This window comes from Oncorhynchus gorbuscha, linkage group LG11, assembly GCF_021184085.1.
Source record: "Oncorhynchus gorbuscha isolate QuinsamMale2020 ecotype Even-year linkage group LG11, OgorEven_v1.0, whole genome shotgun sequence".
In the NCBI taxonomy this organism is placed as follows: Eukaryota; Metazoa; Chordata; class Actinopteri; order Salmoniformes; family Salmonidae; genus Oncorhynchus; species Oncorhynchus gorbuscha.
Window position 1 is genome coordinate 28915301 of NC_060183.1, and position 24555 is coordinate 28939855.

Here is a 24555-nt window from a genome sequence, read left to right on the forward strand (position 1 = left end):
AAGCGCTACCGGGCTCTGTACAGCTACACGGCTGCCGACGCCGACGAGGTGTCTCTCCAGGAGGGCGACCTGATTGCAGACGTACAACAGATAGATGAGGGATGGATGTACGGCCGCATCGAACGCACCGGGCAACAGGGCATGCTACCTGCTAACTACGTCCAACCCCTCTGAAACCCTGGGCCTCGTTCAATTGGTTGAAACATTCAGAACACTGCAGACAGAAATGTAAGCATGGGTTGTGTTCATTAGGCACCAAAGGGAAGAAAATGTATTGAAAGAAGGTGTGACTGCCCGGACGTGTCCAATAAGAAACGCTCAATTTACTTTTTCATTGCAAAGCGTTTAAAACCCTTTCTGTTGCATGTCGTAATGAACAAAACCCAGGTTGAAGGTTAGTGTCCTCTCTAGATGGTACTTTTCTATCTGCAACGTTCAGAGTTTCACTCCACTGCTGAACTTGGTCCAGGAGAAATGGGGAGATTAAAAAAGGGGGGGGGGTATGGGAAACAAGTCACAGCCCAAGAGGAGAGGAGGGAAGAAAGAGAAAAGGAAACAACTAGTGCCATTAAGACTTGAATATTGTCTCTGACCATGTTTTTGCTCATATGGTCTATTATTCATGGTTTTTGAAAAGTCAATTGATTTAGCTAATAAAGCTTCTCACTGCCATTTTCAGTACACAGTCTATTATCGGACAGCTCAATGCCCTAATACCACTACACCTAAATGGTTTTAAATGTCTAGGTCTTCTCCGTGGTTTATTTGTAGTGACATAACGACCCCAGTGAGGCCTACCATATTAAGCTTGCATATATAGAGTCCCCCAAAATGTATGAATTATTCCGAAATTTTGGAAAGTTGGAAAGTTTAGGATCGGCTTCCAGTTGACAGTTGTACATTTTAGGACAGATATTTCTATAATTTAGAACCTAGAGGGCTTCCGTGTTAGTACTTGTTAGCAAACTGTATTTACTAACTAGTACCTGTTAGAATACCTACCGGTCTGTATCTACTGATTACAATAGTTACACTAATCAGCAGCACTTGGTTTGGGCTAGGCAGAAACAGGTGTGCATAATTATCAATCAATGGTATTTTATTAGGATCCCCATTAGCTGTTGTGAAAGCAGCAGCTACTCTTCCTGGGGTCCAAACACAAAATAGAACATTAATAAACAAGAACAGAGCTAATGATGTCCTAAAAGAGCAGTTTAAAATATCACCGCTGTGCATACGAAAAAATACTTAATTGGTGTTGTGATACGGCTTGACAGAAATGAAGAATTCAAAAATGTTACCATTCACAAGGATTCAAGGGTGTTTTATAAGTTTGAAAAATTAAATAGGTATGATTTATATTATTCTATTCTAAGTTTTGCAATGAAGCATTAAAATTCATTGGAGTAAAACTGAATATTTGAGCATTTGTCTCATTGTTTTTCTTACATACACAAAGCAGCCTATGTGCCAGAATGTCTCTGCTTCTGCTTTAGAAAGCAAACTTGACTTGAATGCAACAATGTCAAATCTAGCCAATCTTGCAAGCGTTCTTTGAAATCTTGTGCCAGCCAATGTGTAGCTGTCAAGAGGGACTACTTCAATATCTGCATTTAGACAGTCAGCCCAATTCTGATATTTTTTCACTAATTGGCCGTTGGATTAGAATTGGGCTGCATGTCTAATCACAGCCTATGTAGCTAGCATTGTTGAGGTACCCAGTCGAACCAAAGAGTAGGCTTTGAATAGAGCACATCCAACAATATTTTAAGTCAGCAACATTTTATTAATCAACATTAAAAGAAAATACAACAACCTTATTTTCCTGTTTTCATTTTGTCAAGTTAAATGGGCTACTATTGATTGTACATTAATTGCAAAACATTGTTTTTTTTGCCAAATATCCAATCTTACTACCTGTAGCCATCTCCCATTCATGACCTGTGTGAGAAGAGCTTTAGACCGATGCACCAATGAGACTCATTTCCTAATGAGCTTTAGAAAAGTGAAAGGAACAAGTTCTGATAAAAACAAATAGAATACCACACTTAAACAAAACAGTCAATACAACTTTTGTCATGTAATATATCTTGATATACTGTCAATCTAAAACCAGGTCCAACCGTTTTTTAGTTTCCTGGTTTGGGCCAATCCTGAAGAAGGACACTCTCTTGTCCACAGTCTCCTGTAGTTTGGGTGGCAGCCACAAAAGCTGTTCTTGCAAAACATCAGCATTACAGCCTATGCAGTCTTTACATAATCTATAAAGAGAAATTGAAGTACAGGTTTGTTAAAACATCAACGGATAACCAGGTGGCTGGAAACTAAAAAGGTGTGTTACTATAGATAGCATGGCAACCATATACAATGTGTGTAAAATACACAGACTTGAGAAAAGTAGCGATTGAATATCTAAAAAAATAGTTCTCTCTCTGGTTAAGGCTTAAATAATTGGTTTTATAAGTTTACGGTTTCACATAAAACATGTCAAATCTCTATTGCACATTTACAGTGAGGTTCATTTTTAATGCTCTAACCACATTAGATTTTGATTCAAGTGCAGTGTATCACCAGGTGTGTGGTTTACCTGAGTAGGGGGTATGGCTGGGTCTGAAAGACTAGAACATCTTTGCAGTGGTTCTGTGACGGAGACCTCAAAACAGTGACCTGAAAGCAGAGGGTTGGTAACATAGTAGTGAATTGGGTAGATGAATGGATGGATTGATAGAGGGTATATAGTGACATAACGAACCCCAGTGAGGCCACACCATATGAATTAAGCCTAAACCCAAACATTGCATTTGCTTGACTAGGTTCTTATGTGCTGGATCCTGTTTTAAGTCCATTCATGATCCATATAGAAATGTATGAATCCATACATTTATACGCAAAAGCTCAAGTCCACCTCGCACCCAAGCAGTTGCGTTGGAAATCGCCTTAACTCCATTTGAGCTTTGTTTGAGTCAGTTAAAGTTTTGTTTACTTAGAAAATTATTATAAGGCCCCTAAACAAGATGTTAAATAGGGAATTTTACCCCTTTTTCTCTCCATTTTTGTGGTATCCAATTGTTTAGTAGCTACTATCTTGTCTCATTGCTACAACTCCCGTACGGGCTCGGAAGAGACGAAGGTTGAAAGTCATGCATCCTCCGATACACAACCCAACCAAGCCGCACTGCTTCTTAACACAGCGCGCATCCAACCCGGAAGCCAGGCCGCACCAATGTGTCGAAGGAAACACTGTGCACCTGGCAACCTTGGTTAGCACTGCGCCCGGTCCGCCACAGGAGTCACTGGTGTGCTTTAAGACAAGGATAACCCTACCGGCCAAACCCTCCCTAACCCGGACGACGCTGGGCCAATTGTGCGTTACACCAAGGACTTCCCGGTCGTGGCCCCAGGGTCTCTGGTGGCACAGCTGGCACCCTTAACCACTGCGCCACCCGGGAGGCCCAGGGAATGATATGTTTTAACGTGTTGTTTCAGAAGTTTCAACATAGAAATGTATTTGTGGCTTGGTTAAAAATACGTTCTCTTCTCAAATATTTCACAAGGAAATGCAATCTATTTTTTTTACCTTTGTTTAACTAGTCAAGTCAGTTAAGAACACATTCTTATTTTCAATGACAGCCTAGGAACAGTGGGTTAACTGCTGTCTGAATCGCCATGACCCCAGCCAGCCCAACCACTCACTGGACCCATATGTTCACTTGGCTACGCATGCCTCTCTAATATCAATATGCCTTGTCCATTACTGTCCTCTTCAGTGATTACTGTCTTATTTCACTGTAGAGCCTCTAGCCCTGCTCAATATGCCTCAACCAACCATGTTGTTCCACCTCCTACATATGCGATGACATCACCTGGTTTAAACATCTCTAGAGACTATATCTCGCTTTTCATTACTCAATGCCTAGGTTTACCTCCAATGTACTCACATCCTACCTTACCTTTGTCTGTACACTAGGTCTTGAATCTATGCTATCGTGCCCAGACACCTGCTCCTTTTACTCTCTGTTCTGAACGTGCTAGACGGCCAGTTCGTATAGTCTTTAGCCGTACCCTTATCCTACTTCTCCTCTGCTCCTCTGCTGATGTGGAGGTTAATCCAGGTCCTGCAGTGCCTAGCTCCACTCCCACCCCCGAGGTGCTCTCATTTGTTGACTTCTGTAAACGTAAAAGCCTTGGTTTCATGCACGTTAACATTAGAAGCCTACTCCCTAAGTTTGTTTTACTCACTGCTTTAGCACACTCTGCCAACCCAGATGTCTTAGCCGTGTCTGAATCCTGGCTTAGGAAAACCACCAAAAACCCTGAAATCTCCATCGCTAACAATAACATTTTCCGCCAAAGAAAAAACTGACAAAGAGGGCGGTGTTGCAATCTACTGCAAAGATAGGAAGTAATACAGAACTCTGCAGGATAAGTCTGTACCCAAACTATTTGAGCTTCTACTTCTAAAAATTCACCTTTCCAGAAACAAGTCTCTCACTGTTGCCGCTTGCTATAGACCTCCCTCTGCCCCCAGCTGTGCCCTCGATACTATATGTGAACTGATTGCCCCCATCTATCTTCTGAGCTTGTGCGACTAGGTGACCTAAACTGGGACATGCTTAACACCCCGGCCATCCTACAAACTAAGCTTGACGCCCTCAATCTCACGCAAATTATCAATGAACCTACCAGGTACAACCCCAAATCCATAAACACAGGCACCCTCATAGATGTCATCGTAACTAATTCGCCCTCCAAATACACCTCTGCTGGTTTCAATCAAGATCTCAGCGATCACTGCCTCATTGCCTGCATCCGTAATGGGTCTGCGACCAAACGACCACCCCTCATCACTGTCAACCGCTCCCTGAAACACTTCTGCGAGCAGGCCTTTCTAATCGACCTGGCCGGGGTATCCTGGAATGACATTGACCTCATTCCGTCAGTAGATGATGCCTGGCTATTCTTTAAAAGTGCCTTCCTCGCCATCTTAAATAAGCATGCCCCTCTCAAAAAATGTAGAACTAGGAATAGTCCAGACCTGTCTGCCCTTGACCAGCACAAAAACATCCTGTGGCGTTCTACATTAGCATCAAATAGACCCCGTGATATGCAACTTTTCAGGAAAGTTAGGAACAAATATACAAACTCAAAAAAGTTCTGGAACACTGTAAAGTCCATGGAGAATAAGAGCACCTCCTCTCAGCTGCCCACTGCTCTGAGGCTAGGAAACACTGTCACCACCGATAAATCCACTATAATTGAGAATTTCAATAAGCATTTCTCTACGGCTGGCCATGCATTCCACATGGCTACCCCTACCCCGGTCAACTGCCCGGCACCCTCCACAGCAACCCGCCAAAGCCCCCACCATTTCTCCTTTACCCAAATCCAGATAGCCAATGTTCTGAAAGAGCTGCAAAATCTGGACCCCTACAAATCAGCCGGGCTAGACAATCTGGACCCTCTCTTTCTACGATGATCTGCCGAAATTGTTGCAACCCCTATTACTAGCCTGTTCAACCTCTCTTTCGTATTGTCTGATACTGCCGTGGTCATCCCCCTCTTCAAAGGGGGTGACACTCTAGACCCAAACTGCTACAGACCTATATCTATCCTACCCTGTCTTTCTAAGGTCTCCGAAAGCCAAGTTAACAAACAGATTACTGACCATTTCGAATCCCACCATACCTTCTCCGCTATGAAATCTGGTTTCAGAGCTGGTCATGGGTGCACCTCAGCCACGCTCAAGGTTCTAAACAACATCATAACCGCCATCGATAAGAGACATTACTGTGCAGCCGTATTCATCGACCTGGCCAAGGCATTCAACTCTGTCAATCACAACATTCTTATTGGCAGACTCGACAGCCTTGGTTTCTCAAATGATTGCCTCGCCTGGTTTACCAACTACTTCTCTGATAGAGTTCAGTGTGTCAAATCGGAGGGCCTGTTGTCTGGACCTCTGACAGTCTCTATGGGTGTGCCACAGGGATCAATTCTCGGGCCGACTCTCTTTTCTGTATACATCAATGATGTTGCTCTTGCTGCTGGTGATTCTCGGATCCACCTCTACGCAGACGACACCATTCTGTATACTTCTGGCCCCTCCTTGGACACTGTGTTAACTAACCTCCAGACGAGCTTCAATTCCATACAACTCTCCTTCCATGGCCTCCAACTGCTCTTAAATGCAAGTAAAACTAAATTCATGCTTTTCAATTGATCGCTGCCCGCACCTGCTCGCCCGTCCAGCATCACTACTCTGGACGGCTCTGACTTAGAATACGTGGACAACTACAAATACCTGGGTGTCTGGTTAGACTGTAAACTCTTCTTCCAGACTCACATTAAGCATCTCCAATCCAAAATTAAATCTAGAATCGGCTTCCTATATCGCAACAAAGCATCCTTCACTCATGCTGCCAAACATACCCTCGTAAAACTGACCATCCTACCGATCCTTCGACTTCGGTGATGTCATCTATAAATTAGCCTCCAACACTCTACTCAACAAACTGGAAGCAGTCTATCACAGTGCCATCCGTTTTGTCACTAAAGCGCCATACACTACCCACCATTGCGACCTGTACGCTCTCGTTGGCCCTCGCTTCATACTTGTCGCCAAACCCACTGGCTACATGTTATCTACAAGTCTCTGCTAGGTAAAGCCCCGCCTTATCTCAGCTCACTGGTCACCTACCATAGCAGCACCCACTCGTAGCACGCGCTCCAGTAGGTATATCTCACTGGTCACCCCCAAAGCCAATTCCTCCTTTGGTCGTCTTTCCTTCCAGTTCTCTGCTGCCCATGACTGGAAGGAATTGCAAAAATCTCTGAAGCTGGAGACTCACATCTCCCTCACTAGCTTTAAGCACCAGCTGTCAGAGCATTTTACAGATCACTGCACCTGTACTTAGCCTATATGTAAACAGCCCATCTATCTACCTACCTACCTCATCCCCATACTGGTATTTATTTATTTTGCTCCTTTGCACCCCAGTATCTCTAACTGCACATTCATCTTCTGCCGATCTACCATTCCAGTGTTTAATTGCTATATTGTAATTACTTCACCACCATGGCCTATTTATTTCCTTAGCTTACCTCTTTTGCACTCACTGTATATAGACTTTTTGTTTTCTTTTGTTCTACTGTATTATTGACTGTATGTTTTGTTTATTCCATGTGTAACTCTGTGTTGTTGTATGTGTCGAATTGCTACTCTTTATCTTTGCCAGGTCGCAGTTGCAAATGGTTAAATAAAGGTGAAATAAAATTAAAATTAAAATAAACTGCCTTGTTCAGGGGCAGAATGACAGATTTCTACCTTGTCAGCTTAGGGATTCGAATTTGCAACCGATTGCTAGTCCACCACTCTAACCACTAGGCCACCCTGCCGCCCATTAAATAGTAATATAGCTAGTGGACTCCTGATATCTCCAGGAGTGATAAGTTATGTGATAATTTGTTGTCTTTATCTGTTGTGGTCTTGTACATTTGTTTTGCTAGCTAGGGCCATCTACTTTAAGTGCTGCCTGTTTTCCCAGTGGCATACTTCATGTGTGAACTGCTGACAGCTCACACTTTGCAGATTGTTGACACATCAACCAGGATCAAGTGGCTGGGCAATTAGTTACTTGGTTTGGTAATCACTGGCTGTATTGGGAGGTGTGCTCTCCACCTCTGCTAGGCAATTAGCAATTATTGTTAGTTCTCCAGTCTCCCCTGGTTTGTCAGCGGCAGCTGTAAGCCGTGATCGTGTCGATTTTGTCGCAAAACTAAGACACCTGCCGAAACAAAGACGGTTCTGCAGAGTTATTCAATGAAAGAGAGGAGGGCTTCACACCACTCGTGTATCTTACCGAGTTATTTACAGATTTTCATTTTGTCCCCTTTCCTCCCAGCTGGCTTGGCCCTTCCCTCGTGCTCCGTGGCCGAGTGACTTATTGGGAGCTTACAGAACAGGGCTGTAGGCAGCTGAGCGAAAATGGAATTTCCGGAGGACCTATTATCCTTTCACTCCCTCCTCTCCACCCCTATGGGAGGGCAGCTCCTACTCAGCCCAGACTTGAGATGAACATGAGTACATTAAGTATTGTAGTGATTGAGGGAACAGTGCAAGGTTAAGATGAGCAGCCTGAAATTGGGTCACCATGACCAAAGGCAGTGACCATAACTACTGGTCAAAGAAAGCTAGTTCCCTTAAGAAGTCTTATCGGTTTTATCAATGCCAGGTTTTTCAACCATAAGATTACTTATGTGATCAAATGAAAACTAAACAAAATGAACAATTTAACCATCATTCAGACGCCATCTATCAAGCTAGGGAATGTGAAAAGCATCCTTAAAACTTCTTAGGGCTGAGATCCAGTTAAGGGGATCGATATGACAACAGCCAGTGAAAGTGCAGGGCGCCAATTTCAAAACAACAGAAATTCCTCAAACATACAATCTTATACCATTTTAAAAGGTAATCTTGTTGTTAATCCCACCACAGTGTCCGATTTCAAAAAGGCGTTTACAGCGAAAGCACCACAAACGATTATGTTAGGTCACCACCAAATCACAGAAAAACTCAGCCATTTTTTCAGCCAAAGAGTGGAGTCACAAAAATCAGAAATAGAGAGAATGAATCACTAACCTTTGATGATCTTCATCAGATGACACTCATAGGACTTCATGTTACACAATACATGTATGTTTTGTTCGATAAAGTTCATATTTATATAAAGAAATCTCAGTATACATTGGCGCGTTATGTTCAGGAGTTCCAAAAACATGCAGTGATTTTGCAGAGAGCCACATCAATTTACAGAAATAATCATTATAAATGTTGATGAAAATACAAGTGTTATACATGGAAATATAGATAAACTTCTCCTTAACCTGTTGAGTGTAGGGGGCAGTATTTTGATGTTTGGATGAAAAACATACCCAAATGAAACTGCCTATTTCTCAGGCCCAGAATATGCATATAATTGTCAGATTAGGATAGAAAACACTCTAAAGTTTCCAAAACTGTCAAAATAGTGTCTGTGAGAATAACAGAACTGATATTGCAGGTGAAAACCTGAGGAAAATCCAACCCGGAAGTGCTGTTTTTCCTGAAAGCTCTCTGTTCCATAGCCTTCCTTTCTCTCCATTTAAAGGGATATCAACCAGATACCTTTTCCTATGGCTTCCCCGTGGTGTGAACAGTCTTTAGACAGTTTCAGGCTTTTATTTTGAAAAATGAGCGAGAAAGATCACATCGCGTCGTTGGATGGCTGGGTGCCAGCAGCATTTTGCATGCGCAACAGTTTGGAGCAGACATTTTCTCTCTCTCTCCTATTGAAGAAGCTACAGTCCCGGTTGAAATATTATCGATTATATATTGTAAAAACAACCTGAGGCTTGATTATAAAAAACATTTGACATGTTTCTACGAACTTTACGGATACTATTTGGAATTTGTCTGCCTGGTCTTGACCGCTCGAGCCTTTGGATTTCTGAACAGAACGCGCCAACCAAATGGAGGTATTTTGGATATAAAAAGAATCTTTATGGAACAAAAGGAACATTTATTGTGTAACTGGGAGTCTCGTGAGTGTAAACATCCGAAGATCATCAAAGGTAAGCGATTCATGTTATTGCTTTTCTGACCAATCTACTTGGCTGTTAGCTGTTTGTAATTTTTTGTCTACTGAGAGAGATGGCCTTACATAAACGCTTGGTATGCTTTTGCTGGAAAAAAAATAAATCTGACACGCCAGGTGGATTAACAACAAGCTAAACTGTGTTTTGCTATATTGCACTTGTGATTTCATGAAAATTAAATATTTTTAGTAATTTAATTTGAATTTGGCGCTCTGCAATTCAGCGGATGTTGTCGAAAAATGATCCCGGTAACGGGATGGGTGCATCAAAAAGTTAATGCAGCCGCTGTGTCAGATTTCAAAAAAGCTTTACGGAAAAAGCAAACCATGCAATAATCTGAGTACAGCACTCAGAGAACCAACAAGCCAAAAAGATATCTGCCATATTGTGCAGTCAACATAAGTCAGAAATAACATTATAAATATTAACTTAACTTTGATGATCTTCATTAGAATGCACTCCCAGGAATCCCAGTTCCACAATAAATGTTTGATTTGTTCGATAATGCCCATCATTTATGTCCAAATAGCTACTTTTGATAGCTCGTTTGGTAAACAAATCAAAACTCACAAAGCGCATTCACTAGTTGCAGACGAAATGTCAAAAAGTTCCGTTACAGTCCATAGAAACATGTCAAACGATGTATGGAATTAAACTTTAGGATGTTTTTAACATACATATTCAATAAGGTTCCAACCGGAGAATTCCTTTGTCTTCAGAAAAGCAAAGGAACAGAAGCTACCTTTCATGTGAAATGCGCCTTACCAGCTCGTGGCTGCTGGCAGACCTTTGACTCATTCCGCTCTCATTCAACCCCCCTTCATAGTAGAAGCATCAAACAAGTTGAAGCCTTAGGAAGTGCAACATAACCAATATCCCACTGTATCTTCAATAGGGGCTGAGTTAAACTACAAGCCTCAGATTTCCCACTTCCTGTTTGGATTTTTTCTCAGGTTTTTGCCTACCATATGAGTTATGTTATACTCACAGACATCATTCAAAGAGTTTTATAAACTTCAAAGTGTTTTCTATCCACATAACATGCATATATTAGCAACTGGGACTGAGGAGCAGGCAGTTTACTCTGGGCACCTTATTCATCCACGCTACTCAATACTGCCCCTAGCCATAAGAGGTTTTAAGGACTTGTTTTTCCCCAGTGTAGACTTATACGTACCGAGTCCATCAGGAGGACGTAGTCTCGACACCCCCCGAAGACAACCACATCATTATCCTTGCCCCGACACGCCGAATGCCACAACCTATGGAGGTATACCATGTTCAGACAGGTATACCATGTTCAAACAACTTTTTGTTTAGTTTAATTTAATAAAATAAATATCTGCTCACTAATTGGTTGCACCTAACGAATAAAGAAATAAAAAACAGGAACGTCGCAAGCATTACAAGAAGTTATTGCTGGTTGAGTCTCTCGGTTCAAAACGTCTGCACAGAGATGGCGTGTTACTGGAAATTAGGCTCATGACAGTGAGAAAATGCACAAACAGTGGCTTTTGATGGCCATCCCCTACCTGGGCTTGTCATGGTGTAGGTGATCCATCTCTCTCCATGTATTTGTCTGAGTGTCAAACTCCCATCCGTCACCTAAAGGAAAGATATGAAAGAATATGTATGATTTTTTTTACAAACCACCTTCAATACATATGTCATTCTTTACAAAAGCACTACTCACAGGAAACCCAGAACTAAAATCTTCAGTAATGCGTCAGAGGCTCGATTAAGTTCTGGGGGGCAGACATGTTAGAAGAAAATACTAGAATGAGGGGCAGAAGCAAGGCGGTAGCTCCACCCCCCTCTCTTTGCAAGTTACAGGCTAGTCTATGGGCCAATTGTGCCACCCAATTCCTAAATCAAAAGATGTGAACACCTGCGAAATCGTGATTTGTCCAAATGATCCATGGTGATAATAAATCTGCGCAGCGGAACAAAGTTCCTCGTTAGTCATCGCATCAGTCTGTTGACAAATGCTAAAATACCAGTTATGTTACATGCTGTCCACGAGAGATTACAAAAGCACTTTAGCATTTTAGAAAGACGTAAGTGCTATAAGGACCGATGGGGCTGTTATGAATCCTTATTACACCCATAATGCATTAGGGTTTGATAAAAATACAAATGTAAAAAAATAAAAATAAAACGAATGTATCTATTTGCTGATTCAATGAGGTAACACTTTTGTTAGACATAACTAGCCTAGTAGACAAAAGTGAGTGTAGCACTCGGTCTGGTTCATCCAGGCTAGCTTCAGACTTACTTAAAGAATCACCGGTGATACTCAGCCCACCAAACAGGAAGAGGGTGTGGTCAGACACTGGGGTCAGGGTGTGCATGGAACGCCCCACGGGCACCAAAGACGAGAGGAAGTCACTGGAGGAATGCAGAGTGTTTTACACAAACACACAGATATAGCACTAAACACATGCTAACAAGGACAAAAGTTTTTACAGAGACGAGCCCATGGTTGTTGTAGGTTGAGTAAACATATTAGATCTAACAGTCTTGAGGCACGCTAGAGACCCAGGTTCAAACCCAGTCAGTCACATACTTTATATAGATATAGAGTAAATGAGCTTACATCCGTGTCCATATCCAGGTGTCCAGATCCAGACAGTGGATGTCCAAATCTGTGTCCTCCTGTCACAAATATGAAATGTTTTGAAATCACAGGGACATAAGTCAGTCACCATCAGCAAATCCTTGTCTCAATCACAAGATGCCACATTGTCAGCTTCTTTGCTCTTCTCCTGATAGGTCAATACAGTTGGCAACCACTGATATAAAGATGTTCAAAGCAAAGGACCAGAGTTGATTTCAAGATGGCAGATCCAAAAAGAGATGTTGTATACCACCCATAAACAGCAGGAATCTAATGGTGGTCCACTCACCAGACCTCCGCAGATGTAACCTTTGTCCCCCAGGGTGGCGCTGGTGTGGGAGGCTCTAGGAGATGGGGTCTGACCCTACGGAAGGAAGCCACGAGGGAACGTGTCATCAAGAGTATTATCAATGTGTCAACAACAGAAAACAAACAAGATAGTTGCTACATAATTAAATAAAAATCATACTTAAATCATGATGAGGGACATGTCAACAATAATAAGACCATTCATTTCATTCACATGAATATAGTAGTACCACACACACTCACATGGGTTTCAGGTTCTTCCCACGTCGCAGTGTGTGTGTCAAAAACGTTGACTTCGCTGTTCCAGCCCCAGAACCTAAAGAATGTTGTCCCAATCATTGCCTAACACCCAAGTAAAACATAAACATATTCCAGTATCAGTGAACATGTTGTGTATTTATATTGTTTGTTAATTTCTTATTTACTTACCCAGGATGATTCATGGACTGTGAAGTTCCTTGAGTTGTTGACCTCTCTTATGGTTTTACATCCATACCCTCCAAAGTAGATGAGCCTATAAAACAATAACACAAAAGATCACTAAAGGCACCATCATTACTACATCCAGCTGCTCACTGCATCTATTGATTAATAAATGCGTCGAAAGTAACCCTCTCACATATATTGCAAGCAGTGAACACAGTGTACACTCACATAATGTTTGCATCGTTTTGTTTGTTCACAATACACCCATCACTGTAATCTAAGTCAGTCCTTACCACGAATGGCTATTTCCCTCCCATTGAGATGTAAATGAGCAATTAGGTAAATTGGGTTAATTAGCAAGTAAAATGAGGGATTCCAACTGAGTGAATCTGAATAGGCAGTTAATAGACATTGTCAGCTAGAAGGTGTGAATGTTTGGTCGAATGGCTCAAGAGCACCTTTTGTTGTAGGGCTAGCCTTAATGCTAGTAACAATGGGTGTGGGGAAAAGGCTTTCAAATACCCTCTTCCTCTGCATCGTTGTCACATTTCTAGGCCTAACCAGTCTGGGTAGTGATCAATGTCATAAATGTAGGTTTGCAAAACTACCGGTAATTTACCAAAGTAAATCAGAATGTTCAATCAACAACAGGTCATCTATGGCCATATATGGTCATTTATACGGTATTTGAATAATAAAAAATATATATTTTATATTTGTGTCCATGAGTTCCTAGTTAATAGACCATATGGTTCAAGAGAAAATGGCCTAATGCAAAAAAACATTAACCAACATTGCCATTATTTTTCAATTAACACTGCAACTCTTCCAACTTTTGACTTTTTTCACATCCGCCATCAGTTTGATGCTAAAACATTTACAGCAAAGATGTATTGATATTTAATATATATATATACACATTTTATGAACCTTTATTTAACTAGGCAAGCCAGTTAAGAACAAATGCTTATTTACAATGACAGCCTACCCTGGGGCGTCAGGTAGCCTAGTGGTTAGAGCGTTTCGATCTTGAATCCCCGATCTGACATAGTAAAAAAATCTGTCGTTCTGCCCCCAAAACAAGGCAATTTAACCCACTGTTCCTAGGCCGTCAAAAGGTCAAATAAAAAATAAATACCCCGTAAAATAAGATATTTTATACTGAAACCGTCATATTAAACACCAATGGTATTCACTAAGTTGATGGGTTGTAGTGAGGATAATGTTTTACAGCTTTGTCATTCTATTTTTTATTTAACAATCATCTAATTTTAAATATTATATATCTATATCTATATCTATATATATCCACGAACAATAGTGGGACAGGTAAGGCCAAAAATATGTCCAGAGAAATTTAGACACCTCTAATTATCTGAAGTACCCAAAAAGGCCACTAGATGTCATGTGATGAAAATTCCATAAAATTCTTAAAAGTAAAAAATAATGTGTGCGTGTGTACATTACTTTAGTGCTTGCAGAGATAGCACGCTGACAAAGTTCTGTAGCCATGTTGGTCTTGGTGTGCGTGTGTGTGTGTGTGTTACCATCCTTGTGAGTACCGGAAATCCCCCAAAGTCCCCACAACGATAGTATTACAAGGAAAATTCTCCCTCGTGGGTACATTTCCCACAAGTAAAAATACTATTTTAAGCTTAGGAGTTAGGGTTATAATTAGGGTTAGAGGTTTAGGGTAAGGAGTTACATTTTGAATGGAAATCTATTTTAGGTCCCAACAAGCATAGTAAAACATGATGTGCGTGTGTACCTGTCTCGGTTTACCCAACAGGACTGTTTGTCTCTGGGTGAGGGGGTGTTTCCCCCAGCGTCTGTCACTTTCCTCCAGGTGTAGCATCCTTCCAGCAGGTCAACACTGTACAGCTGCAGACAGAGCAACACAGGAACATTACGCTCTCATTTTAACACAAGCAGTGGACTGTTTCTCCATAATGTATCAAAGACATAAAAGGTATAGGCTCTGTCCAGAAACAACCCCAACCTACTAGGCACTTCTGTAGATGCAAGAGGATTGCATTTAGGGTGTAAGCAATGTAGCCCTATGTTGGTCTTTGTGTGTGCGCACACACACATTTTACTATACTTGTGGAGTACCAGAAGTCCTCACAAGAAACCAACTAAAATTCAGAGAATTGAGCACATTTTGCTGGTCCCCACTTGTAAAAAGGCCATTTTAGGTTTAGGGTTAGTGGTTTAGTTTGGGGTAAGGTTTAGGAGTTAGGGAAAATAGAGCTTTGAATGGGAATCAATTGTTGGCCCCCAAAAAGTATAGTAGGACAGCTGTGTGTGTGTGTGTCAATTTTAATTTAATGATCTCAATGCCAATGCCTGCTTTCTGAGTGAATATAGAGATGCTTTCACTCACTTTCACACAGATGAGATTTCTAATGTGCTGAAATGGACTGGATTTTATGGTCCCATTCACGCAGAGCGTGACCTGGCATCGCCGGAGGAGGGGGTGTGTTTCTACATAAACGAACGCTGGTGTTCTTCCATAAATATCAAGAGCAAAAGACGTTGAAATGTTAGGCATCTCATTGCGCCATTTCAGTGTTTATCATCCCAACTGTTTATGTACCAGCCACAGCATGCTACTACAATTGCTGCTAACATCACCTACCAATTTGTCTCCTGGAGATTTTAACTCTTGCTCACTTCACACTGACCTATAAAACTATGAACAATGTGTTACTTGTAGCACAAGGGGAGATAGGAAATTAAACTTGTGTTATGGTAATATTAACAGGGCATACAAGTCACTGCAGATGCCTCCAGTACTACTAAAATACAAACAAGAGCAGGAAAAGTATTGGAAAGGGCAGTTCAGATATGGTCAGATGAAACGACAGATCAAACTAATTGTATTTGTCACATGCGCCGAATACAACAGGTGTAGACTTGACCGTGAAATGCTTACTTACAAGCCCTTAACTAACAATGCAGTTCAAGATATAGAGTTCAGAAAATATTTACTGAATAAACTAAAGTTTAAAAAATCTAATCAAAAGTAACAAATTACACAACAATAACAAGGCTATATACAGGGGGTACCAGTACCGAGTCAATGTGTGGGAATAAAGGTAATATGTAAAGTGACTATGCACTTTACAAGTGGGTGGGGGGGGGGGGGGCAATATAAATAGCCTGCAAGGATGTTTTTCCCTGTACAAATTGGGACATTATCAGTATCAGCAGAGACTTGCATACAGCCATTTCTGTGAGGGCATGTTAGTCCCCACAAAGATGATGAAATGCTATCATAATAACAACCCTAGGATTAGTGCAGAGCTGAAACAGACATCCATTTCTGCTGGCAACCAAAAGGAAGTGAAAACTGCAAGGGACCATTAAAACAACAAATAGCCCAGGCTAATGACAACTACAAAAAGAAAGTGGAAACCAAGGGACGGCTACCAAAGGAATGAGCAGATGAACTGGCAGACATCTTTTGCACTCTCCTTAAAGTGGAACTTACAATGTTTTAAGTACTTTGCAGATATGAAAACAGACCATATCACTCCAAAATATCAAATTCCCAGTTTATGCTACAAAACCAACTTTTAAACAGTTTTTTTTTTAAAGAAGGCTATTTCTATTTGACTCAACATTCCATGATGTACACTAAGGCACCATCTCGATACCATCTACTGTATGCTGCCCTGTACCATCACTCATTCATATTTCCTTATGTACATATTCTTTATCCCCTTATTGTTAGTTAGATTACTTGTTGGTTATCACTGCATTGTCGGAACTAGAAGCACAAGCATTTCGCTACACTCGCATTAACATCTGCTAACCATGTGTATGTGACAAATAAAATTGATTTGATTTGATTTGGCATTGTAGGCAGAAAAGATGGATGCAGCTCAATATAATTCACCAATACATTTCTTGGTAGTCCCAAAAAATATTACTATCATGTTTCTTTATTCAAAGACTCAATCGTGGACACTCTGACTGACAGTTATGGCTGCTTAGCGTCATGTACTGTTGCCTCTACCTTCTTGCCCTTTGTGCAGTGTCTGTGCCCAATAATGTATGTACCACGTTTTGTTGCTACCATGTTGTTGTCATGTTGTGTTGCTGCCATGCTATGTTGTTGTCTTAGGTCTCTATATAGTGTTGTGGCGTCTCGTCATGATGTGTGTTTTGTCCTATATTTTATTTGCAATCCCAGCCTTTTGGTAGGCCGTCATTGTAATTAAAAATGTGCTCGTATCATTTTTTTCGGTAGCTACACAACTAGAGATGCACGCGTCGTTTGGTTAGCTAGCAAGAAATGCGAATCGCTCTTTGCCCCAGCTAGCCCAGTGGATCTGGGCCGATTCCGGTTGAGAGTCGGGGCACTCGGCTGAGAGTCAGACTTGGCCGACGTCATGTGGCCCGAGTCTGGGCCGCCTTAGGCAGTATTACTTATGGCTAGGATTAAGGGATTGAGCTCCGGGCCGATGCCGGTGTGAGTTATCGGGCCCAAATGTATTACTTGGGTCTCAGGCCAATTCCACTGTATCGCAGTTTAGGCTGTTACAAATGTACTGATATAAGTGGATGCACGTGGCATTCCGGCGACTGAGAAAAACTACTTAGTTGTGCCTGTTGTTCACATGCGTATCTGCCCTCTCATTGGGTAGAATGGTCCCACCGGATTTCCACTGTCTCTCTTGTGTGTGCATCCTTTTCCTGGAATTTTCTTCTGCTTTTTGACTGCATGCAGCCTCACCTTCTCTGTGTAAAACTCTAACACCTGCAGGTAGACCCCAGCATCATGTTGTGGGTGCTGGACATCCTGCTGAACAGGGGGCAGTATGCCAAGTTCAACAACACAACATCCCTTCCTCTGTGTACATCTACTGGTTCAAGGGGGAAATGAATCTCTCCAGTGCTATTCTCCATGTCCACCAATGACATGAAAGGTTCAGACAGAGACTGCTTGGCAGCGAAATACACCGACGACGCCACCCTTGTGGACTCCTCAGATTACACAATGCATTCCCAAACAGAAGTAAACAGGGTTTATGAATGTTGCTATAACAACCTCACTATTTTTTTAAACCAACAACATCTGCACCTCCTATGCAGACCAAGACAACTTTGTGCTTAGTTCCATCCTGTACTCCCCATTCACCCACGACTGTGTGGCCGCACACGACTCCAACACCATCATTAAGTTTGCTGATGACATGACGGTGGTAGTCCTGAACACCAACGACAATGAGAGTGTGTGGTGTGGTGCCAGGTCAACAACCTCTCCCCTCAACTTCAGCAAGACAAAGGAGCTGGTCTTTGAACACAGGAAACAGAAGGACGAGCACGCCCCCCATTCACATCAACGGGGCTGTAGTGGAGCGGGTCGAGAGGTTCAAGTTCATCGGTGTCCACATCACTAAGGACCCATCATGGCCCAAACACTAACCCAGTCATGAAGAGGGCACGACAACACTTCTTCCCCCTCAGGAGGCTGACAAAATTTGGCATGGACCCACAGATCCTCAAAAAGTTATTCAGCTGCACCATTGAGAGCATCTTGACTGACTACGTCACTGCCTGGTATGGCAACTGCTTGGCATCTGACCGCAAGGCACTACAGAGGGTAGTGCAAACAACCCAGTAAATCACTGGAGCTGAGCTCACTGCCATCCAGGACCTCTATACCAGGCGGTGTCAGAGGAAGGCCTTAAAAAAAAAAAGACTCCAGCCACCCAAGTCATAGACTGTTCTCTCCGCTACCGCACGGTAAGCGGTACCGGAGTGCCAAGTATGGGACCAAAACGCTCCTGAACAGCTTCTACCCCCAAGATATAAGACTGCTGAACAGTTAATCAAATGGCTACCCGGAGTATTTGCATTGATCCCCTATATTTTTTGGCGCTGGCTCTATGCTGACTCACTGGAATCTAGCCTCATTGTAATTTTGTTTGACCATTTCCTTAAATTTGTTGCATTTTAAATTTGCATTGTTGGGAAAGGTAAGTAAGCAATTCACAGTAAAGTCCACAACGGTTCGGTTGTATTCAGCGCATGTGACAAATAAAATTGCATTTGAACTGCATGTCAACACCCAGGGTCTTCAGGGAATCTTTGATAGACGGGCAATGGAAAAGGCCAAACGATCCATAGAGGACCCCACACACAGCCCAATGATTTGAGCTGCTGCCATCCAGAAGGAGATATACTCTAAAGTATCACTGTTCAGCAAGAATAGAGCAGGTCAAGTTTCATTCCGATGGCCATCAGGCTGCTGAACAGTGGGCCAGAGGTCCAATACATGGTACCAGGACTGTGAATATGTGTGCATTAACTATCCATTTTTTCTGCATTACCAGTGTAGCATTTGTTTGCAGACCAAAATGAACTGTAAATAGACAAAGTACATTGCATTTTCACTGACATTTTCAACCAGCATTTTCACTGACATTTTCAACCAGTCCCTGACGGAGTCTGTAATACCAACATGTTTCAAGCAGACCACTATAGTCCCTGTGCCCAAGAACACTAAGGTAACCTGCCTAAATGACTACCGACCCATATCGCTCACATCTGTAGCCACAAAGTGCTTTGAAAGGCTGGTCATGGCTCACATCAACACCATTATCCCAGAAACCCTAGACCCACTCCAATTTGCATACCACCCCAACAGATCTACAGATGATGCAATCTCTATTGCACTCAACACTGCCCTTTCCCACCTGGACAAAAGGAACACCTATGTGAGAATGCTATTAATTGACTACAGCTCAGCGTTCAACACCATAGTGCCCTCAAATCTCATCACTAAGCAAAGGACCCTGGGAATAAACACCTCCCTCTGCAACTGGATGCTGGAATTCCTGACGGGCCGCCCCCAGGTGGTAAGGGTAGGGAACAACACATCCGCCTAGCTGATCCTCAACACATGGGCCCCTCAGGGGTGCGTGCTCAGTACCTTCCTGTACTCCCTGTTCACTCATGACTGCAAGGCCAGGCACAACTCCAACACCATCATCAAGTTTTCCGATAACACAACAGTGCAACAGTGCAAAAAAATCACAGACAACGATGAGGCAGCCTATAGGGAGGAGGTCAGAGACCTGACCGTGTGGGGCAAGGACAACAACCTCTCCCTCAACGTGATCAGGACAAAGGAGATGATTATGAACTACAGGAAAAGGAGGCCCGAGCACGCCCCCATTCTTATCGACGGGGTTGTAGTGGAACAGGTTGAGAGCGTCAAGGTCCTTGGTGCCCACATCACCAAAAAACGATCATGGTCCAAACACACTAAGACAATTGTGAAGAGGGCACGACAAAGCCTATTCTCCCTCAGGAGACTGAAAAGATTTGGCATGGGTCCTCAGATCCTCAAAAGGTTCTACAGCTGTTCCATCGAGATCATCCTTACTGGTTGCGTCGCCGCCTGGTATGGCAACTGCTCGGCCTCCGACCGCAAGGCACTACAGAGGGTAGTGCGTACGGCCCAGTACATCACTGGGCCCAAGCTTCTTGCCATCCAGGACCTCTATACCAGGCGGTGTCAGAGGAAGGCCCTAAAAATTGTCAAAGACTCCAGACCCCTCTTTTACACTGCTGCTACGCTCAGTTTATAATCTATGCATAGTCACTTTAACTCTACCTATATGTACATATTACCTCAATTACCTCGACTAATTGGTGCCCCCCCACACGTTGACTCTGTACCAGTACCCCCTGTATATAGCCTCGCTTCTTATTTTACTGTTGCCGTTTAATTATTTGTTACTTTTATTTTCTATTTTCTGCTTAACACTTTTTTCCCCTTAAAACTTCTTAAAGAATTGTTGGTTAAGGGCTTGTAAGCAAGCATTTCACTCTAAGGTCTACATCTGTTGTATTCGGTGCATGTGATAAATAAAGTTTGATTTGATTTGACTTAGCCCGATCAGAGAGCAAGGTGGAGCTACTACCATACTGCTTATGGTTATCAAATTATTAGCAGTGTACTAACAACTACCACGAAAGGTCTGTTTCCTTGTCATACCAAAGAAAACTTTCCCAAGCCCGGATGTAATAGTCTACCAAAGACCATTTCGAACTCCCCTTTTCACAAAGTCAGCTTCCAATTCACTTCCAATCGACAAGCAGCCACATTCTCATGAACACAGTTCCTAGGAACAGCACTAATGCATTCCTGTCTTTTTCTCTGTCTGCACTTCTCTGATATCAGGTTACAGCCCAGGTTGCATATCACGGATAGTTTTCATAACAATGCTACGTGGCCATGAGCAAAACAAAACACGTCCGACAGCTTTTGGCCTGTCTTGGTTCTCTTAATAGGCCCCTATCAATCACACAATCTGATCGGAGGTCAGTTTCACTCTTTAACACTTTGTACCTCCAAGGGGGGAAAAGGACACAGCTGGATAAAGGCGCATACATGGGTTTGGTTTGCTCCTTGCCGAACTTAGCTAAGAGAAGTGAATGTCTGTGCTCGTATACTCCCTTAAAATACCTTCGCTTGGAAAACAAGGGGGGGGGGAGCAGTAATACTGCTCTTTGCCCCTCTTGAGACACTGTAGCAAAAGTACACTTCTTCAAAAATAGTCTGAATTAATGACATTTTGTAATTCATTTTGACATTTTTGCTGGGATGGTCATAGTCACGCAATTTTCCATTAAAATGTTTGGTGCAGTATTTCTCGAGTGAAAAAATGTGCATGAAAACGAGTCGTCTGTTGTTGAATGACAACAAACAATTAATTGAAGAATTGCTACTGTTGACCAATCGCAGACAAATAAGCGCAGACTTAGGCTCCAGAACTTCACACATGCATGAACAGCTGAAAAAAAATAACCTGACAGACACCAAAACAAACAAAGATATCACAAAATGTATGCGGAAACTGTTTTGACTCAGAAGCAAACGGTAAGGTTTAGGGTGACCTGATCCTAGGTCATCGGGTGGATAATTGCTGTCTTTGGGGTGGGGCGGTAAGAGAGAAAAGGGGGGTGATTCTTACCTGGTTGGTGTGTCCATTTGGGTCACACCCTCCAAACACGTAGAGAGTGCCGTTGTGATAAGAACCGCAGGCGCCTGATAAGGCCGGAGGGATTTCTCCCTCCATCCCCCTCCGCTCCCTGACACACACACACACACACACACACACGCAAATTAAAGCTCCGTAGTGTGTATGTCTGTGGGTAGTGTGTGTTGGTACAGGTGGCTTTATCACAAACACAAAAAACGAAATAGGGAAGAGTGATAGCCTTTGTGTACATGCTACGGCACTGCAAACTTGGTCAAGTAAGTGAAGATATTAAGGAGCAATAAACAATGAATGACAAAGAAGTGTCAACAGCATCGGGCAGGTGAATCATTACATTTTTGAATAATTGAAATTAACAATGACTAAAGAGCTTGAATCCAACAGGAAACAGACATTAAGATTGTTATTATGAGACCCTTACCATATCCCACTCTCCAAATCGCACAGCCAAATCTCATCACTGGGTAACAGTGTTTCTGTTCCGGAGACTGACTGTCGTGGAACATCAAAAAAACAACATCTACTGTCAAAAATAGTGCAACACTCTATTGAAACATTGTAGCAATTCATACAATAGGCTAAACCTAAAAGTTTCGGCAGTGGTAACATTAATAAAAACTGAAAAAGTAGCCCAACATTCCACCTTATTGTAGAGGTAAATTGGCTTTGGCAGCTAAAACAACCAAATACTCAATCTCATAAATAGGGTCTCAATTTCGGTACGGCTCTAGCAACATAAAGCCCTCAACTTTCATTATTATTATTTTTTAAACATACATTATTTTAACCAGTTTTACAGTTGCAGCAGATTGTAGTTTTCAGTGACAAGTTTGTGGCGTCTGTCTTCGTTCCACACAGGTGTCCGGAGACGCGTTTGTTTTCTGTGAACAAGCGCTGTAATATGACCGTGTGGAAACCCTAACCCTATAAAAGGTGTGTAGTAATTTCACATTATGTATTATTATTTATCGCTGTCGGTATGAAAGACAAGTTCATTTAGTTTCCTAAACCGTACTGAAAGCGATGCGTTTGAAATTTAATAAACGAGATTTGAAGCTAAAAAAAAATTCCACGGCTGTAAGATATCGTCGATAGGAGCTGAAGGTGGTTACGTCTATGAATTAGTTAAGTGAAAACAAAGCCGAGTTTCTCAACTCAAAAGGTATCTGAACATATTAAATGTGATGCCTATAGCGTTTTGCTCAAATGCGGCTTAAAGAATAAATAAATACTTTGCCCCATATAACCTTACCTTACAGCCTCCCCACACATAAAGAAAGCTCCCTTCCACGAATGCAGTGTGATCACTCCGCTCCAGCGAGTTCGACATCTCGACACCGGTTCCTGTATCCATCATCTACTGCGACTAAAGAAAAGCAACTATGTGTCTCTCGGTTTTACTTTCTCCAGATCATAGGAATGCTAATGGCTCTGAGATGGGATGGACTTCTTGATACATGCAAAGGCAAGCGAGACTGTGCAAATGTGCTTTTCAGGATTGATTTAAACTCCTGGGCCGCGTTTCTATTGTGAGACTTAAATCGTTTCAGAACATTATGTGACTGGGTGAAGGCCGCCGTTTCAATTGAATAAATCTTCTACATATTTTTTAGGCTATAATACACTAGCTACATTTGAATAGATAGATATAGACACAATACCCTACATTTTATGTCATATGGTATAATGATGCACTTCTAATTGTTTAATTTTATTAGGCCAAGGTAAAAAACCAATATAATAATTCTGCTCAGTTTAACAATTAGACAAAACACTTAACATATAGGCTACACGTTTTTCTGTCTTCTAGTAGCCATTGATTGTAAACTCAGCAAAAAAAGAGACTTCCCTTTTTCAGGACCCTGTTTTCAATGATAAGTCATAAAAATCCAAATAAATTCACAGATATTCATTGTAAAGGGTTTAATCACTGTTTCCCATGCTTGTTCAATGAACCATAAACAATTAATGAACATGCACCTGTGGAACAGTCATTAAGACACTTAACAGCCTACAGATGGTAGGCAATTAAGGTCACAATTATAAAAACTTAGGGACACTAAAGAGGCCTTTCCACGGACTCTGAAAAACACCAAAAGAAAAATGCCCAGGGTCCCTGCTCATCTGCATGAATGTGCCTTAGGCATGCTACAAGGAGGCATGGGGACTGCAGATGTGGCCAGGGCAATAAATTGCAATGTCCGTACTGTGAGACGCCTAAGACAGAGCTACAGGGAGACGGGACGGACAGCTGAACATCCTCGCAGTGGCAGACCACGTGTAACAACACCTGCACAGGATCAGTACATCTGAACATCACACCTGCGGGACAGGTACAGGACGGCCTGGGTTACACCAGGAACAAACAATCCCTCCATCAGTGCTCAGACTGTCCTCAATAGGCTGAGAGAGGCTGGACTGAGGGCTTGTAGGCCTGTTGTAAGGCAGGTCCTCACCAGACATCACCGGCAACTACGTTGCCTATGGGCACAAACCCACCGTCGCTGGACCAGACAGGACCGGCAAAAAGTGCTCTTCACTGACGGGTCA

At 42.3% G+C, this 24555-nt stretch overlaps 2 protein-coding genes across 3 annotated transcripts in view; one reads left to right on the plus strand and one right to left on the minus strand.

The window, feature by feature from the left end:
* Positions 1–1816, plus strand: part of LOC124048456 (LIM and SH3 domain protein 1-like) — a 36633-nt gene extending 34817 nt beyond the window's left edge. Inside the window, exon 7 of the mRNA XM_046369276.1 lies at positions 1–1816. Within this exon, the coding sequence (XP_046225232.1) occupies positions 1–174 (174 nt within the window). The 3' untranslated portion in view covers positions 175–1816.
* Positions 1766–23827, minus strand: LOC124048455 (kelch domain-containing protein 1-like). Of its 2 annotated transcripts, XM_046369275.1 has the most exons (14): positions 23258–23827; positions 22427–22497; positions 21979–22096; positions 14754–14866; positions 12989–13073; positions 12803–12901; positions 12540–12614; positions 12230–12288; positions 11909–12021; positions 11166–11238; positions 10811–10895; positions 8639–8672; positions 2588–2667; positions 2116–2261 (listed from the first exon to the last, which is right to left on the minus strand). In XM_046369275.1, exons 1-14 carry the CDS (start codon positions 23360–23362, stop codon positions 2253–2255), a joined length of 1119 nt encoding a protein of 372 aa, XP_046225231.1. In that variant the 5' UTR covers positions 23363–23827; the 3' UTR covers positions 2116–2252. The 2 variants fall into 2 exon arrangements, with proteins under 2 accessions (XP_046225230.1, XP_046225231.1); XM_046369274.1 differs by lacking the exon at positions 8639–8672 and having other exon boundaries at positions 1766–2261; positions 23258–23813.
* Positions 23828–24555: the final 728 nt, after the last annotated feature.